General features: G+C 32.8%; 4 protein-coding genes across 4 annotated transcripts in view; all 4 read right to left on the bottom strand.

Annotated features, from left to right (window-relative positions):
* On the bottom strand, positions 447 to 8,688 carry LOC109332774 (histone-lysine N-methyltransferase CLF-like). Its single transcript, XM_019567803.1, has 18 exons — positions 8,435 to 8,688; positions 7,488 to 7,589; positions 7,052 to 7,377; positions 6,180 to 6,341; positions 5,296 to 5,380; positions 4,971 to 5,126; positions 4,831 to 4,878; positions 4,691 to 4,762; positions 4,257 to 4,607; positions 3,910 to 4,103; positions 3,112 to 3,247; positions 2,795 to 3,018; positions 2,457 to 2,588; positions 1,750 to 1,840; positions 1,306 to 1,353; positions 1,109 to 1,237; positions 948 to 1,025; positions 447 to 834 (listed from the first exon to the last, which is right to left on the bottom strand). The coding sequence occupies exons 1-18, from the start codon at positions 8,480 to 8,482 to the stop codon at positions 643 to 645; spliced, it is 2,574 nt and encodes an 857-aa protein (XP_019423348.1). The 5' UTR covers positions 8,483 to 8,688; the 3' UTR covers positions 447 to 642.
* LOC109332580 (ethylene-responsive transcription factor RAP2-10-like) lies at positions 11,140 to 11,872 on the bottom strand. Its single transcript, XM_019567557.1, has one exon. It carries the CDS (start codon positions 11,870 to 11,872, stop codon positions 11,438 to 11,440), a length of 435 nt encoding a protein of 144 aa, XP_019423102.1. The 3' UTR covers positions 11,140 to 11,437.
* LOC109332396 (ethylene-responsive transcription factor ERF011-like) lies at positions 13,019 to 13,921 on the bottom strand. The gene has a single exon (XM_019567368.1). The coding sequence runs from the start codon at positions 13,830 to 13,832 to the stop codon at positions 13,317 to 13,319; it is 516 nt and encodes a 171-aa protein (XP_019422913.1). The 5' UTR covers positions 13,833 to 13,921; the 3' UTR covers positions 13,019 to 13,316.
* The window catches only part of LOC109333058 (SUMO-conjugating enzyme SCE1-like), a 7,029-nt gene continuing 6,743 nt past the window's right edge, over positions 16,920 to 17,205 (bottom strand). Inside the window, exon 7 of the transcript XR_002105971.1 lies at positions 16,920 to 16,930. The gene's annotated coding sequence lies outside the window, so the exon portion shown is untranslated. The remainder of the gene's footprint in view (positions 16,931 to 17,205) is intronic.

Here is a 17,205-nt window from a genome sequence, read left to right as displayed (position 1 = left end):
GGGGTAAATGATATATCACAAAATTTCCATTAGGCTACAAAACTTCTGATATGCAGGCTATCCTCATGAAAGTCAAAATAATTTTCTACGGAATCTGACTTGCAAAATCTACAACTTTCGTTAAATTAAAACTTGCAAGAAAAGTGAAATTTTATACATATAATTTACATTGCCTTTTTTCTATTTATATTGTGAGTATATAGTTAAAACTTAAAAGCCAACCAAGGATAACTACAAAGGAAAAGAGAAGGGGATAAGGTTTGTTTGATGTACGGGGCAATACCTTATTTTATAAAATAAATGACTTGATTTTATAATTTAAAGTGCACTTAACAAAGTTTTTTCCTGACAAACAAAAAATGACTTATTAGCCAATTTTTTAAAATCAATAGGAGAAAATATTTATGTTGTCCCTTTTTTGAAGGAAATCAAACTTACCCAACATGGAAATTTTGAATAAGTTAACTAACATCAAAATGAACTGTTTAAACGTAGTTAGTTATCTAGGTAGCAACAATTGCATGGCTTTGCTGCAAACAAGAAAAAACTAAAATGTATTCCCGCTTTAAATGAGTTTGCTTCCTCTTACTCGTATGAAAGAATAACAAAAGAATTGTTTTTTGAATCTTGAATGAAATCTCACTAAGCAAGCTTCTTTGCACGACCACTTGATGGTGCACCATCATCTTTTTTTGATCCAGATGCCTCTGGCTTCCGAGCCCAAGCAGGTGCTCTATCAGGCTCATATCGGTAATCATAAAACAGTTCCTCTCCAGCGCCGATCCTTTCCTTGGCGAAAATGCCTACCCTATGATCCCCAGCAACCATGATAACCTAACATTTAAGTAGATATTTATAAGTGACATCGATACTGACACCTTACCAATCCACTAAATGTGAAGTTAAATAGAATTCCAATGATAAAAGTGTCTGATAGAACTGAATACCTTTGCATAACAATTTGGATCGGGAGAATGGTTCGCAAACTTCAATTTGTCTCCCTTCCGATAAGCGTCAAGAACAAACTGCATACAAAAATCTTAGGATTCAGTTCATCCTACATTTGATATAAGCGTATGACACCCAAAAAACATTAATTTAAGCTTGCCTGATCATTCAGATTGAATAGAAAAGATGAATTTTCACGGTCATATATCTTTCCTCGCTTATCTGCCTCCCGATGAGAAATTAACTCTCCAGTATACTCTCCAAGGTACTCATGCTTGGCAACACTATTCTGGAGGGTGAACAGTTTGCATTAGTGAAGGGGAAAACCGCGTATAGCATTATCAATTTGGAAAATACCTTTAGGAACGCTCCCCACCCAGATACATCAGACCTTCCAAGAAGAACCTATATAAGCAAATTGGATAGAATTTGCCATCATTGTAACATAAGAGAAAGGATCATCTTAAAGATACAACTACCAGCATGAAAGAATAGACAAAAATATTTACAATGAAGATTACAATATGGGATAGGCCAAAGTCAAAGCAAACCCACAACTCAAAAGATCTCATCAACTTTTCACTCAATCATTAAAATTATAAGCCTCGCTAATAGTTTTGAGAAGCAAATAGCCTCTATGTATTATTTTGATAAAAAGATAAATTTTCTGAAAAGAAGCCAAACAAGTCAGAATGTATTATTTTGATAAGAGAATAAGATTTCTGACAAGAAAACAAAGAGGTCTGAATATCTTTGTAAGATTTCAAAGGAAAGATAAAAAAAGACTGGGAGAAGAATTACCCTCTGCTGCTGTTTGAGAAGAAGTTTCATGTTTCTACACTCATAGTTATCACCTCTTTGGCTAGGAATCCCAAGAGTACCATCACCACAACTGCAACAGTAATTTCCCTCAAATAACAGAAAGTAATATGGCAAAAGAGACTAGAGATAGACCACTAGGAGTTAATATATTGAAAGCACTAAACTACGTTGAGAAGAAAAAAATGAAGACAACAAACTCAGTACAGACGTACAACTATTTCTTTCCTATTAAAAGGGAAAGTGAGAAAATTAAACTAGGCACTCGGTTGAACATTGGTTGGCCAAACAGTCAATTCAACAAAATAAAATTACGAGCAAATTTACAATGATGAGGCAGGTAGGTTCTAAAAATATTAAATAAAAAATTAGTTTATCAAGGATAAACATAAAAAATAGAACTTAGCAATTAAGGGCAATTTTATCCACTCCCATCGGATAGCTTCTCAGAAAGTGCAAAAAAAATGGATAGCTTATCTGAAAGTGCAAAAAACCATTGGATAGCTTATCCAAAAATGAAAATAGAATGTCGGACAGGCTACCTGAAAATATGTTAGGGTGTGAGTAAGGTGTTTAAGGGTGCAGATAGGATTGCCCTTAATCATTGGGATTTAAAAGCACAAAGTATGAAACTAACAAATGAAAGAGCAACGCTACACCCAAACAATCATTAACAGGTATAATCTCACCTGACCCAACAATTCCTACAAACATCTGGATCACATTCTCTATCTGCCGCAAAGCATGGACATTGACGACTTCGGCATTGGCTCTTAGCACAATGACAGCCACGAAATCGATTCTTGCAACTCTTGGGGCACCTTTATATGAATAACATCATTTCATAGATCAATGGACATTATACACACATGCTGGTAGGTAATCATGTTAAATACAACAAATATAATTCCCAGAATTTTCTGAAAAAACTGTGGCAAGCAAGAAAATCATCAATTCATCATTACACTACAACTTAGCATGCCTCTCTTTATCATTTAGATTCTATTTGGGTAAGTTAAAGGCTTACCCACAATACTTCTCACAGCATGTTCCATTTAGAAGACAAGGACACTGCTTTCCACAAGCTGTTTGGCAACCACAAGGATTGTACTGCCGGCAGGGCTGATCCTTCTTGTCGGTAATCCTTTTCCTGATTGAATGGTAAGCAGCAGATTTCCAGGTATATTTCAAGCGACGAACTTTTCCTCTTCTACGTAAAAATCTTGACCTTCGCCTCACTTCATTATTACCCTTACATACATTTCATGAAAACTTGTTCAGGATAGCCCTACATGTAAGCAACAAAGTAAAACAACCACCAAATATAGTTGCATTAAAATCAACCTTGGAATAACCTTCGAGAAAATAATTTTCAGCATCCCCGCCAGGACCTGACATCTTTCCTTCTTCGCAATTAATGTGTTGGAATACCTCCCAACAAGTCTTTACACCATTCAAGAGATTCCTGGCTATTAAGCAACTGTGGCAGAAAGCGGAAAGATGTAACTTATCAGGTGGTTGACAATCATAATAGAAAAGTTCTCATCCAATAGCTCAGAGATCATTCAAACCAAATATGCATATCAGAGAAGGCAAGGGTGGGAAAAGTGAGACATTCAAAATTACATGTGAGCAAACTAAAGTCGGCCTCTAAAGCACATGAGTAATCTGTAACTTACCAAAAATTAAGTATTAAACACCCACGAAGACCTCAGTTTTCACAATTAAAACCTGTCTTAGATAGTTGATAAATACAAAAGTGGTATAAGTCTGTGCTAATTGTGCTTATTTCAAGTAACCAATGAATCGTACATAGACTGGTTTTAGATATAAGAATAACAAAGTACAGCCTGATAACCAAGCCCGTGTATGCATTTTGAACCAGGTTAATTATGAATTGAACCAGATTAATTATGCAAGCTGGACATAATTCTTCCAAATTGTAACCAATCATTGATTCCCCATAAGAATGACTAAAGACAAGCTTATCTGCATATAGACACTTGGATCCATGATCAAAACAAATACACACTTTTATTTCATACTCAAGTAAGAGAATGAAATAATTACAAATTTCATTCATTTATATATAGTGGGGGAATAAAAACAAGTATCTCTAATATATAATCCAAATATATTGACCTGTTTCTACCAAAAATTTCCATTCCTTTCTCCAGAAGCCCTTTTTCAAGAGCTTTCCAAGATTTATTATCTGTGGGTTCTTGTTTACAAATGTTTTCATCCACTAACTCTTCCTTCCTCAAGTTGTCTTCACTGCTCATGACTGGTGAGTCAGTAGTAACCATGTCATCCGATGACTGGTCAAGAGCTCCACCCTACATTTTTTGGAGATTAATATGAATCTATTCCTTCTAGATCTTCCAGCATTAAGAAAATTGAAATTTTTGTGATGAAATACTCATTCCTTTCATTAAATTAGTAGGAATTGAAGTTAAAACAATGTTATCTGAATAAAGATCAACACTCACAATGAAATCAGAATCAGAGGCCACAGTTTTCTTCTGCCGCTTCTGCATGCAAACTAGAACACGTTCTGCCACTCGCTTACTGTTCCTCTTACCAATTCCACCTCTCCCAACGGATTTAGTTGTTGGTGGTGCCAAATGAGAAGCTGAAACAGCATCCCACCCAGGACCATTCTCTGAGTCAATACTCTCAGAAATGTTCTTTGCATTAGATGAAGCATTTTCGCTTTGGCTGCATTTCATCTGCCTTCTAGCAGAAGACTTCTTCCTAGATGAAGAACCACCAGAGCTTTTCTCTTCTGAACCAGCCTGGGAAGTAGAGGGGGCTTTAGAAAATCTTTCTGATTTAAGTACCTAAAATGAGTCAAGTTTGAGCAACTTTAGTAAATTGTTATGGAAGTTTTCCAGAAAGATTCCTAAAACAGACCAATGCCTACCAATTGAAAACAGTTTGGCCCACAAGGTGCACTTTCCGTATCAGTAGGGGTCCACATAGATTGCTTCTCAGCCTGATAGCATGCCGAGTCAAGAGATATACAGAGTAGTTCATGAGAAATAACCAACAAATAGAACTTACAGGAGAGACAAGATCCTGTGAACATCCATGTAACCTGCAATCAAAAACCTGCAAAGTAAATTAGGACAACCAATAATATATCAAGAGTAAAAGAAACTGCAAGTTATTCAATTCCTTCATGGGGGAAAGAAGAAGCTTACAAGACATCGTCGGCAAAAAAGGTTGTCAAAAGAGTCAAGAGCTGCTTCAAGATCCTTTTCCAGAAAAGAATTTCCACATTTAGAATTCTCTTCGGTATTTGCATTCTTGGAACCACCACCAGCATTGTCTTCATTACTAAGAGTTTCATATCTTGCCTGTATAAGATTTTGACGGTGTTTCATATATCTGTGTAAAGGCAGCACAAAGAAAATGGGAAACAGCTGGACGAAAGCTTACACTAAGACCAGTTTTCATCAGAATAATTGAGGGAAATGCAGAAGTGGAAAACAAATAAACAGTATCAGTAAATACAAAAACACATACCTTAATTTCAGTAGTGGTTCTAGAAAAACACTGTGCCAGCAAATCCAGAACAATGTCAGATAAACCAATTTCTCTGACAGTCATGCTGCAAAATCAAACTAGACTTCATAAAACAGTCTCACGTTACAAAAGAAAAAGATATGTGCTAAGTAATGCAACATAACATGAAATTCATCAAGTAGCGTATGAACTTAACGTAAAAAAGGTTTCCTTTATAAAACAAAATCACACTAGAAGGGTACAAACTCAATGCTGAGTTTCATAGAATTTCTTCTACAAAATAATAACCAGTTTCTTTTTCCCATATAGAATTGAAGTGTACATTACACAGATCAGATATTCTTCAATTCTTTTAGTATGTAGGAAATACAATAAAAACAAAATAACTCCCAAACCATCTTGTCAAAATCTTCTGATTTAATCAACTAAAAGATAGTGAACATGCTACTACAAAAGGCTCCAATGCAAAACTAAAACAACCAGAAAAGAATAAACGCATATTATACTTCTAAAACAGCAATGTCTCAGGGAACAATAATGCTTTAGTCAGTTAGAGGCTAATGCACACAAAGTATGGCACAAACAGCATAGGGATAGGACTGCAGACTACATTTAAAGAACTGGGCCCAGAAAAAGCAAAGAGCATTTTAGCGCATAAATAATTTCTTAGTAACATACCACAATGGAGGAGAGAAAATAGGAAAGGAAGAAAAAAAGGTTCTTTAGTGCACAAATAGTTTTTTAACATCATGAACATCACACGATAATCTGAGACATGTATCTCAATTTTATTCTACATGCAAACAAATAAGATCCAACAGAAGAAGAAAAAGAAACAAAAACAGAAAAAACAGCCAAAAAATTGTTTACTAATCTATACCTACCGAAGTATATAATCTTCTGATTCTAAAAACTCTCTTTTGTCCTCTTCATCCTCCATTGTTTCCTCCTCACTATCACTGCAAATAAGTGCTTCTCCGCCATTTTGATCATAATAGATTCGTCTCCGACCCACCACCGACTGATCCTCTGTCATTCTTTGATTCCTGCATCAAAATTAACATAAGCAACAGATACCATCGTATATCACATTTCAGTGTATTAAAGTAAATGAAATCTGTAAAGCACTAAGGCTTAATTAATAAATTTGAAAATGTAAAACCACCAAATGAAACCAGTGCCATGAGGAAAGGCCAAAGAAATAAGTAAAGAGAAAAAAAATTGAGTGCTTCAGAAAGAAATCCGTGGTTGTCAAATTGTATATCATAACACATCAATTTCTTTTAAATTTCCGTGTAACACAACATGCAGTAATGGTTATCATAAGGTACAAATAATTGTATATAATATTCTTACCATATACATAATAATAGTGATGATAAATAAATACAAAAAAAGAAATTTGATTATGAAAGATAAATGTATAAGTCTCCCTCCAAATGTACTCATTATATATCACCATAATCATAATGTTATTAATTTTAAAAGACAGCAATACTCCGAGCATACTTACCTCAGTAGTAATGGAATGATAAAATGTCAGTACACTGTGGACAATAGGATTTGAGTAGCATACAATAGTAACAATTATGAAGTAAATAAATAAAACATTTATAGATTGAAGATTCTTAAGTCTTGTTCTCGGCCTTTAATTTATTTCAATTGTAGGCATGATGCGCTGATGTCAGACCTCCTCAAATCAGAAAATCAGCTATTATGAAGTGTGGGAAAGGAAAACATAGATTGCTCAGCAAACCTGTCCAGAAAAATCCATGAGGTGTAAGGAGGTAATCTTTTTACTTCAGGTAACTTGATAGGGCGAACAGCATTCTTGACAGCAACATTAGATCCCAGAAGAACTGCTGTAGAACCATGGCTATCTTCATGATAGCCATTGCTCTCTGTATCACCATTACTTTCATGAACACCATTGTGCATATCCATTGCTTCTTTTTGCCTTTTTTCCAGTAGGTCCAGACTACTGTGTGAATCAGTAATGTTGCAGGTCCTTCTGTCCATAGATGTATTGTAGAGATGGTTTGTGACACCAACCAGCTTCTGTCTATTTTCTTCCATTCTTTTCTGATATTCATCAAATGCATGATTATTTAATGTGTCAAGAATTATGAGGAACAAGCAAAAGGTCCAATAAAAATAAAAAATGAATCACAATCATAGGTAAGCTATAACACCTTTACGGAAACAACCCGTTCAGCAGCAACATGTTTCTTTAAAGAATCAATAACCAGTAACACGTCTTTAACAGCAGGACTTGCGTCATCCGCTTCTCTTGTCTGCATTGAAACAAAATCACTATCATACTTAAAACTACGTTATGAAATAACAAAAAATCAAACGAATCTGCCCGTCACACTAAGCATGTCGGGGTTGCTGAATAATGATTCCAATGGACATACTCCAACTCATTATCTAAAATCTTCTGTGACACTACCAAAAGGTATAATAATTTCTACAAGTTTCACGACAGAGAAAAGCTACCATGTTGTCAAAACAAGATAAGTTGCCGGAAAACCCAGTTGCATCTCGATTAAGCTGTCATATATACACAATGCAGCAATATCTACAGTCCCAACCAAAACCAGCAAGAATTTACTAAAAATATCGATTAGGTTGTTTTACATTGAAATGGCAGTAGGACTTCTGTTACATCAATCGCTCTTTTTGCTACATCGAAACTTGAAACAAGAAGGGCAGAATGCTGCCATATTTAAAACTACATTATCAAATAACAAAATCAAACAAATGTGCCAGTCATGGTCAGAAGTCAGAGTCCAGGGTTTGCTGAAAGATAATTCATATGCAAATAATGCATAGACTTCAACTAAATATTTATAATCTCCTATGAAACTGTCAAATATAATAAGATAAGAGAACATTAAGCTGCCTTGTACACAATGCAGCTACATTCTCAGCCAATTTTAGCAACTATTTACCACCGAAAAAAGTGTGAAGTTGTTTTTTATTGAAATAGCAGATAGACAACAAAAATGTTTAAAAACGTCAAGAAAAACAGTTATGCAAGATAAAGCAATGATTAAAACCTAATGGAAGCAAAAAAACCAGAAACGAAAATTATCGGAAAAGAACGAGATAAATGAGTGAAGCGTAGAAAGTATACAGATAGATCGACGAGAGGTTCTGATCTGGAAGGAAGAAACGACGCCATTGACGGTGGCAATGTCAGGGTCCGATTTGGAAAGTGAATCCGATCCGAATCACGAAATTGGAATAGTTGCAAACAAAGAAATCATCAATGTAGCGTTAAGGAAGGGTTTGATGAGGGAAATGGAAATAATCCACGTTTTGTATTGAATAATGAAAAAGTTGTAAAAGAACAAATTGGGGATAGGCTTTCAATTTTTTTCCGCCGCTTGAACGAGACTTTACCAATTTATTTAGTTTTGTTTTAGACTATTTTATTTGTTGGAGTCAGTGAGGGGATGGGGGGAACACCATTTTGAATTCATGTAGCATGTACAGTACAAACAAACAACTTAAAAGATGTATACATGGTTATTACATTTTCCATTGTTTTCATTTCATTTAGATTATTTTTTTTAGAAGTCAGTAATAATTAAAAATAAATGGTGAATAATATAATAACAATATAAAAATTCTTACGTCAGTATATACATTTTTTTTTCTATATCCCCTTCACTAGTTATATAAAAAATTTCTTGTTCATTTGTTCATCTTTCTCAACTAGGGGACAAATGGAGAAGTTGAAGGCTACTTATAAATAACAATTTACATTATCAATTTACCATAGGTTGATTATTATTAATATCTCTAATATAAATAGTAATTAATAAATAATATTTAAAAATGTAAAACAAAAAAAATTATACTATCATGTAGGTATTAAACTCTAATTTGAATTAGGAAAATCAAACATTTTTAAATTAATAAAAGCAAAAATATTACTTTCAATTTAAATTTCTTATCGTTTTTCATAATTTAGCATATTTTTCATATTATATACAGTATTGTATTTTGATGCCTTATATCTTGGATACTATTTCTAAGTGTTGATACATCATGCATGTATCATATTATTCATATATTGTATGTTTAATAATTGGTAATTAGTCTTTTATGAAATCCAACTTTTCAATAACATAAATAAATATATTTATTTTCAATGTCAAAAAATGTATTTTAGATAAATTCACATATTAGAAACAACTTATACGATAGTACAGAGTGATCTAATTACCACAAATAATTTGATCTAGTAAGATAATTCTATTAGATCTATAGACAGACAAAAAGATATAAACGAACAAAATAAAGAGATTGATTCTTTACATAGTCCGAAACAAAGATAGGAAACTATTGCTTTAAAAAAACATGATCTTTCTTTACATAGTCCGAAACAAAGATAGGAAACTATTGCTTTAAAAAAACATGATCTTTCTTTACATAGTCCGAAACAAAGATAGGAAACTATTGCTTTAAAAAAACATGATCTTTCTTTACATAGTCCGAAACAAAGATAGGAAACTATTGCTTTAAAAAAACATGATCTTTCTTTACATAGTCCGAAACAAAGATAGGAAACTATTGCTTTAAAAAAACATGATCTATCGAAGTGCCTAAAACAAGCTTCAAGCTTGGTAGCTCATAATTTCTAACTTTGTTGGGTGCTTTGGGCCAAAAAATTGTTGGTGAGAGCATGTGGTAAGCCTGAGTTTATCTTGTTCTACCCAAACTTCATCACTCACTTGAGTCACTTCATGCTTTGAATTTTTTAACTTCAGCCTTAAAGGTTAAAAATAAGGAGTATTAAATTTGATTGTGTATTTGAAAACTAAATATACTCTTTTTGATATATTATAGAATTACATTCTCAATAAAAAATTATGTTCTAAAGTTTAAACTCCTTATTTCCAACCTACAGCAATATTGATAAAAAAACATATCCAAATCACATTTTCACTTACTTTATTTTCTCAATTACATGTAATACCATGGCTATTTTACATGGACAGTGAAGTTCACTCTTGAGTCTTGACAGTATGCAGATAGGCAAATTAAATTTTACACTATTTTTTTATTAAAAGAAAAAGCAAGAGAAAGTATTGGAACTTATTTTATCACAATAAATGGTATATAAAGTAGTGAAATACAATGTGTGTGAAGGGAGAAAAACTTTTTAAAAGTGGCCCTAGACCAAAGCATGCCGAAGTCCATACTCAAATCACAAAACCTATACAAAACATTAGTATGTTATTTTGGTTCTTTGTTTTTTAAAATACTTGTTAATTGGTATTAAATTGATCTAAATGGAAATTCTTTCCCAGACACCAAAAACTGAGCTATAAAACAGAAATTAAATATTATCTTCAATTTTTTTCTTTCTCCCCTTTCTTTTCTTATCTCTATTCACCAAATTTAGTCCTAAAAATAAGATTAAAAATTAAAAGACTTCGATGATCATTTCATATTTTTTTCTCACACTCTCTCTCTCTTACAGCATTTTTTGGATACAATTGTTGTGTGAGACTCTGACTCCAACTAGAAAGAAAATCTGAGGCGACAAAACCGACAAACCAACACCAACGTCCATTGCTGAGTTTTGAGTAGTTATTATTACTTTAGTGGTTAGCATGGCTCACTCTCCTTTTGTAACCAACTCCCAGGACTAGTAGGCCATTCTCTGTCCCCCTCACTGCTACATTCTCACACAAATGTTATATTCCACTAATTCTCGTATCACCGTATATATCATAAAATGATACTTTATAATTGATATATATTACTTTTTTATGGATAGATAAAAAAATTAAATTAGAATAAAAAGAGAGAATAGAAACTGAGAAATTAAACAACTGACTCTTCTTGTAGCTGAAATAGATATTATTTAGATTAAGCTGAGATTTGTGGAAAAATAACAAGAAAAGAAGGCTAATGACTAGTTAATTTACGTTTTTACAACGCCAAAATTTCTTTTATATAAAATCTAAAAATTAGAAAGAGATTCTATGAAGGAGATAGAGAATACAGTAATTAACACCAAAGGCTTCATCAACATCACTTTTTTTGCTTCAGCCAGTGTATTACCCTCCATGGCGCATGTTAGCAACAACCCATTCCCCCCAGAGAAAAGAAAAACTTCTCTTCATTCTCTTCCTCCTAATTCATAATCCGAATTCTCGGGTTCGGGTATTTTATTCAGGTCAACCAGGTTCGCGAATTTGCTAGAGCGGTTGTCGCCGGCGTCAGATATAAGCTCCGGAGGCACCGCAACATGGCGGTGGTGGTGGGTGGCTTGGAGTGCATCAACTCTGGCACCGACCTCAGTCGCTTTCTTTCTAATAAAAGCCGCCGACATGTCAGAGTTAGCAAGAACGGCACCGTTTTCGCGAGTTAGAAGGTCAGGGAAGTTGAGACGAGCTGAAGGGCCACGGAGGTAGAAGACGGCGGTGTCGTATGCACGCGCCGCTGCAACGGGTGTGGAATAAATCGAAGTGCCTAAAACAAGCTTCAAGCTTGGTAGCTCATAATTTCTAACTTTGTTGGGTGCTTTGGGCCAAAAAATTGTTGGTGAGAGCATGTGGTAAGCCTGAGTTTATCTTGTTCTACCCAAACTTCATCACTCACTTGAGTCACTTCATGCTTTGAATTTTTTAACTTCAGCCTTAAAGGTTAAAAATAAGGAGTATTAAATTTGATTGTGTATTTGAAAACTAAATATACTCTTTTTGATATATTATAGAATTACATTCTCAATAAAAAATTATGTTCTAAAGTTTAAACTCCTTATTTCCAACCTACAGCAATATTGATAAAAAAACATATCCAAATCACATTTTCACTTACTTTATTTTCTCAATTACATGTAATACCATGGCTATTTTACATGGACAGTGAAGTTCACTCTTGAGTCTTGACAGTATGCAGATAGGCAAATTAAATTTTACACTATTTTTTTATTAAAAGAAAAAGCAAGAGAAAGTATTGGAACTTATTTTATCACAATAAATGGTATATAAAGTAGTGAAATACAATGTGTGTGAAGGGAGAAAAACTTTTTAAAAGTGGCCCTAGACCAAAGCATGCCGAAGTCCATACTCAAATCACAAAACCTATACAAAACATTAGTATGTTATTTTGGTTCTTTGTTTTTTAAAATACTTGTTAATTGGTATTAAATTGATCTAAATGGAAATTCTTTCCCAGACACCAAAAACTGAGCTATAAAACAGAAATTAAATATTATCTTCAATTTTTTTCTTTCTCCCCTTTCTTTTCTTATCTCTATTCACCAAATTTAGTCCTAAAAATAAGATTAAAAATTAAAAGACTTCGATGATCATTTCATATTTTTTTCTCACACTCTCTCTCTCTTACAGCATTTTTTGGATACAATTGTTGTGTGAGACTCTGACTCCAACTAGAAAGAAAATCTGAGGCGACAAAACCGACAAACCAACACCAACGTCCATTGCTGAGTTTTGAGTAGTTATTATTACTTTAGTGGTTAGCATGGCTCACTCTCCTTTTGTAACCAACTCCCAGGACTAGTAGGCCATTCTCTGTCCCCCTCACTGCTACATTCTCACACAAATGTTATATTCCACTAATTCTCGTATCACCGTATATATCATAAAATGATACTTTATAATTGATATATATTACTTTTTTATGGATAGATAAAAAAATTAAATTAGAATAAAAAGAGAGAATAGAAACTGAGAAATTAAACAACTGACTCTTCTTGTAGCTGAAATAGATATTATTTAGATTAAGCTGAGATTTGTGGAAAAATAACAAGAAAAGAAGGCTAATGACTAGTTAATTTACGTTTTTACAACGCCAAAATTTCTTTTATATAAAATCTAAAAATTAGAAAGAGATTCTATGAAGGAGATAGAGAATACAGTAATTAACACCAAAGGCTTCATCAACATCACTTTTTTTGCTTCAGCCAGTGTATTACCCTCCATGGCGCATGTTAGCAACAACCCATTCCCCCCAGAGAAAAGAAAAACTTCTCTTCATTCTCTTCCTCCTAATTCATAATCCGAATTCTCGGGTTCGGGTATTTTATTCAGGTCAACCAGGTTCGCGAATTTGCTAGAGCGGTTGTCGCCGGCGTCAGATATAAGCTCCGGAGGCACCGCAACATGGCGGTGGTGGTGGGTGGCTTGGAGTGCATCAACTCTGGCACCGACCTCAGTCGCTTTCTTTCTAATAAAAGCCGCCGACATGTCAGAGTTAGCAAGAACGGCACCGTTTTCGCGAGTTAGAAGGTCAGGGAAGTTGAGACGAGCTGAAGGGCCACGGAGGTAGAAGACGGCGGTGTCGTATGCACGCGCCGCTGCAACGGGTGTGGAATAAGAACCAAGCCAAATCCTTGAACGTTTGTTAGGTTCCCTAATTTCAGCAACCCATTTTCCCCACTTTCTCATCCTTATTCCTTTGTATCTTCTCTCTCCACTCTCTTTCCCTTTTTTCCTCGTACCCATTTCTCTCTCTCCTCTAACACCACCACCACCACCTTCACCGTTCATGTTTCTTCTATGTTTGTTGTTCTTGAAATATGTAAAGATGTAAGAGAGTGTGTTAATGGCTTTTGGAGTTCAGTTGGCCACTAAGGTTGTCATTTGGGTAAAACTCCACGTCGGTTTCAATTAATCTTTTCTTTATACCCAATCAAATCAAATCATATCAATTACCGATGAGATAATTTATCAATCTTTTTCTTTATAAAACTATTTCACCGACAATTACACGCATCCTTATTTTCTCTCTACAAAATAATATTATTAATAAATTACTCCTCGATCTATAAGTATAAACAGTGGTGAGTAGAACTTGACCTTATCCATTCATTCAGTGGCATGATTATGATCTGATATGAACGGTGTTGGATCTGATCAGGTTTAAAGTTGGATTTGAGTTCAAAAAATAGACCTGGTAAATATTTAGGGTCGGGAAAGGACTAATATGACTCGATCTGTCTCATATCGTGGTCACTTACTCAGCATATTTGTATGTGTTTTTACACCAATGTATACAAAGTAATATATGTCAAATTACATATTCTTAATAGTAAATAATATTGAGAAATTTTTATTTAAAATAAGTACACATTATATTTAATTTGGTCTATTATCGGTTGAGTTGAAAGACTGATCAGTCGATATTTAAGATGAGTCCAAGTTCAAAAAAATAACTCGACTAACTTTTAGAGCCAGATATTGACAAATCTTAACTCGTCTCAATGCGGCCATACTAGAACACCCTTAGCACAAGATTTTTCCGACTTAACCAAAAATGTGAAGTTAGAATATATATGCATGGTTAAATCTTTATTTCATAATAAGAGTTTTGATGTTTTTCTTATTGCTCGAAGAAAAAGTATTCAACAAATTTTTAAAAGGAAAACTACATTCGTATCTTCAAGATTGTCACTTGACAATTGACATGCTGGTCATTCTAGTTTTAATAAAAATAATATAATTAATCTTCGAATATACAAGCTTTTAAATTTCCTATGTATTGAATAATCGTTTTTCAATATATTTTATATGACCGATAATAACGTAGGAACACTAGTTAAAATAAATCGTTTTAAATGTGCTAAGTTTCTTTACTACTGATTTGAATTAAACTCATTTTATTTCAATTTTATATAGTAAAATAGTAGTATGTATGATTGGAAATGTTTGAAGAGTTTGGTTAGATTTGCCATAAAAGCCAGACTCAGTTTTCTCACACGGTTAAATAAATGCCTTTCACTTTCATGGTTTGATGTTGGCAACTCTAATTACAAACCGACTTTTTAAGAAAAAGTTGTTTTAAGGATTTATTATGTATTCGTTGACATGTTTTTTATATTGATTTACTATTAATTTATTAACTATTATTGACTCTCAAACAAAAGAGAAAAAATTATAATGACTTTATTTTCCCCAAATTTATAGAAAATGATATTAAACAGCATTTGCTTGAATGAATATTTTTAAAAATGAAAGTAGATATATAATCACACATGCTTGAATGAATGTTGTTGAAAGTTGATAAATGATTGGGTGATTGGTTTAAGGATAAAAAATGAATTGAAATATTTGTGTGAAAAAGTAAAAAAATTACTTTATTTAGTGGAAAATATTATCATTATAAAATAAGACTGAACCGGACAATAGATGGGTTAGATTGCTTAGTATACTCTTCCCACTAATTTTTTTTATCTACTTTAATAATTTCATATATAACTTTGACGGTAATGATTACTTAATAATAATAAACCATTGAATCAAAAAAATTACTTTTATTTCAAATCACATTTTGTTAGTTTTGTGTTTGCACCTTTCTCAACATTTGACTTCATAGTTTATAGGAGTAGGAAATTGTGAGGAAAATTAATAGGTAGCATAAATTATATAACTTGGAATTTGAAAGTAAGATTATTATACCTATAGTGTTTCTTATAACAGAAAAAACAATACTGATTTTGTTAGATGATTTATTTAATTGGTGTAAGAAACATAGGATGATACTTGAAGAAATAGATGAAATTACAATTTCGTATGTTGATGTACTTTTTGCAAGTGACATTTTAACTTTATAGTTAATGGTAAATTCCTAATTCAAACATTTCCGTTGACGGTTCAAAAAATATATATTTGGCGTTGCTATTTTTTTCTACAATAACCATACTCCATATATCTAGCCTTCTATTTATTAAAGTTTTATTATAATGATAGAAGAATAAAAATGAAATTTTATTAATTATATAGGTTATATTATACTAGTCCGTAGATTAGATTTCGATAAGCTCCAAAACTCAGGCAAATAAACATATGGTAAGATGGAATATAGAGAGTAACTTGGATTAAAGACATATCTATTTACAAATAACTAATAAAAAATTAACAAAAGAGTATCTAATTATTTTTGTTGTAAATATTTGTATATAGTTAATATATTGTTTACCATTTATTTTTATTATTTTTTGAAGAGTCAATAAAATTGAAAACAATTAAAATTGAAAATGATTTTGGTTAATAAACCGACCGTATGAAAAACTCTTATATGAAAAGTCATCTATTTTGAAAAAGGATATATTAGATATATAGTGAAATGAAATTAATACTGAGTTAATAAAATGATCCTTTAGTCGGTAATAAACAATATTTAGTTTAATTTTGATGACTATATGATATTTTTAATAATTGTGAGTGGGCAGAGAGGTTGGTCGGTTGTCGGTGGATACATGAGCGATTGACTTTCCCTCAAATCATATAGGATTGGATGCCCAATATTATCCTCATATAACTTTGTTTTTTGTGCGCATCAAAGAGGTATCTTAATTCACGTAATTCACGGGCGTGTGTTGGTTCATTTGATACATGTTTGATTCTCTTAAGTAAGGTTTTGTATTCGAGTATTGTGCATAAAAAATATTGGTTGGGAGAGTTAGCTCCACATACCTGTCGATGTTCCTAACTCAGATATGATTACTTCAAGTACGAAGATACATGTGGAAAAAAAAAAGAGGTATTGCAAGAATTGAAAACTGTCATGCCCCACGAACTAAATTGGACCGCTAAATGCTAATCATCTTATTATGAGGCTTAATTGAGTATTAGTAAGAGTGTAACCACTATACATAATTACTATAAAATTTTATATTCCATATATTATTATCATTTATTTATATTAAAGAATTAATGATGATTAAATATAAATAAAAGATAATATAATAATATAAAAACTTTTACATTACAATACATCGTATATTTCTTTCCTGATAATCACTTTAATATCTATGCACTGCCTTTAGTATACTTTTTTACGCAATTGGCATATATTATATATAAATTTCAGGTCAAGTAAGTCAAAGTTAATATTTTCTTACTTGAGCTTTATATTTATATA

This window comes from Lupinus angustifolius, chromosome LG18 (assembly GCF_001865875.1).
Source record: "Lupinus angustifolius cultivar Tanjil chromosome LG18, LupAngTanjil_v1.0, whole genome shotgun sequence".
NCBI classification, from domain to species: Eukaryota; Viridiplantae; Streptophyta; class Magnoliopsida; order Fabales; family Fabaceae; genus Lupinus; species Lupinus angustifolius.
The sequence above is the reverse complement of the archived record's forward strand: the minus strand, read 5'-3'. Positions and strand labels throughout refer to the sequence as shown.

Coding starts and splice junctions, on each gene's coding strand:
- LOC109332774 (XM_019567803.1), bottom strand. CDS start 8,482: ATGGCGTCGTTTCTTCCTTCCAGATCAGAACCTCTCGTCGATCTATCT. Junction 7,590..8,434: donor AACCTCTCGTCGATCTATCT/GTATACTTTCTA, acceptor GTTTCAATGCAG/ACAAGAGAAGCGGATGACGC. Junction 6,342..7,051: donor TCATGGATTTTTCTGGACAG/GTTTGCTGAGCA, acceptor ATTTTGATGCAG/GAATCAAAGAATGACAGAGG.
- LOC109332580 (XM_019567557.1), bottom strand. CDS start 11,872: ATGCTCTCACCAACAATTTTTTGGCCCAAAGCACCCAACAAAGTTAGA.
- LOC109332396 (XM_019567368.1), bottom strand. CDS start 13,832: ATGAACGGTGAAGGTGGTGGTGGTGGTGTTAGAGGAGAGAGAGAAATG.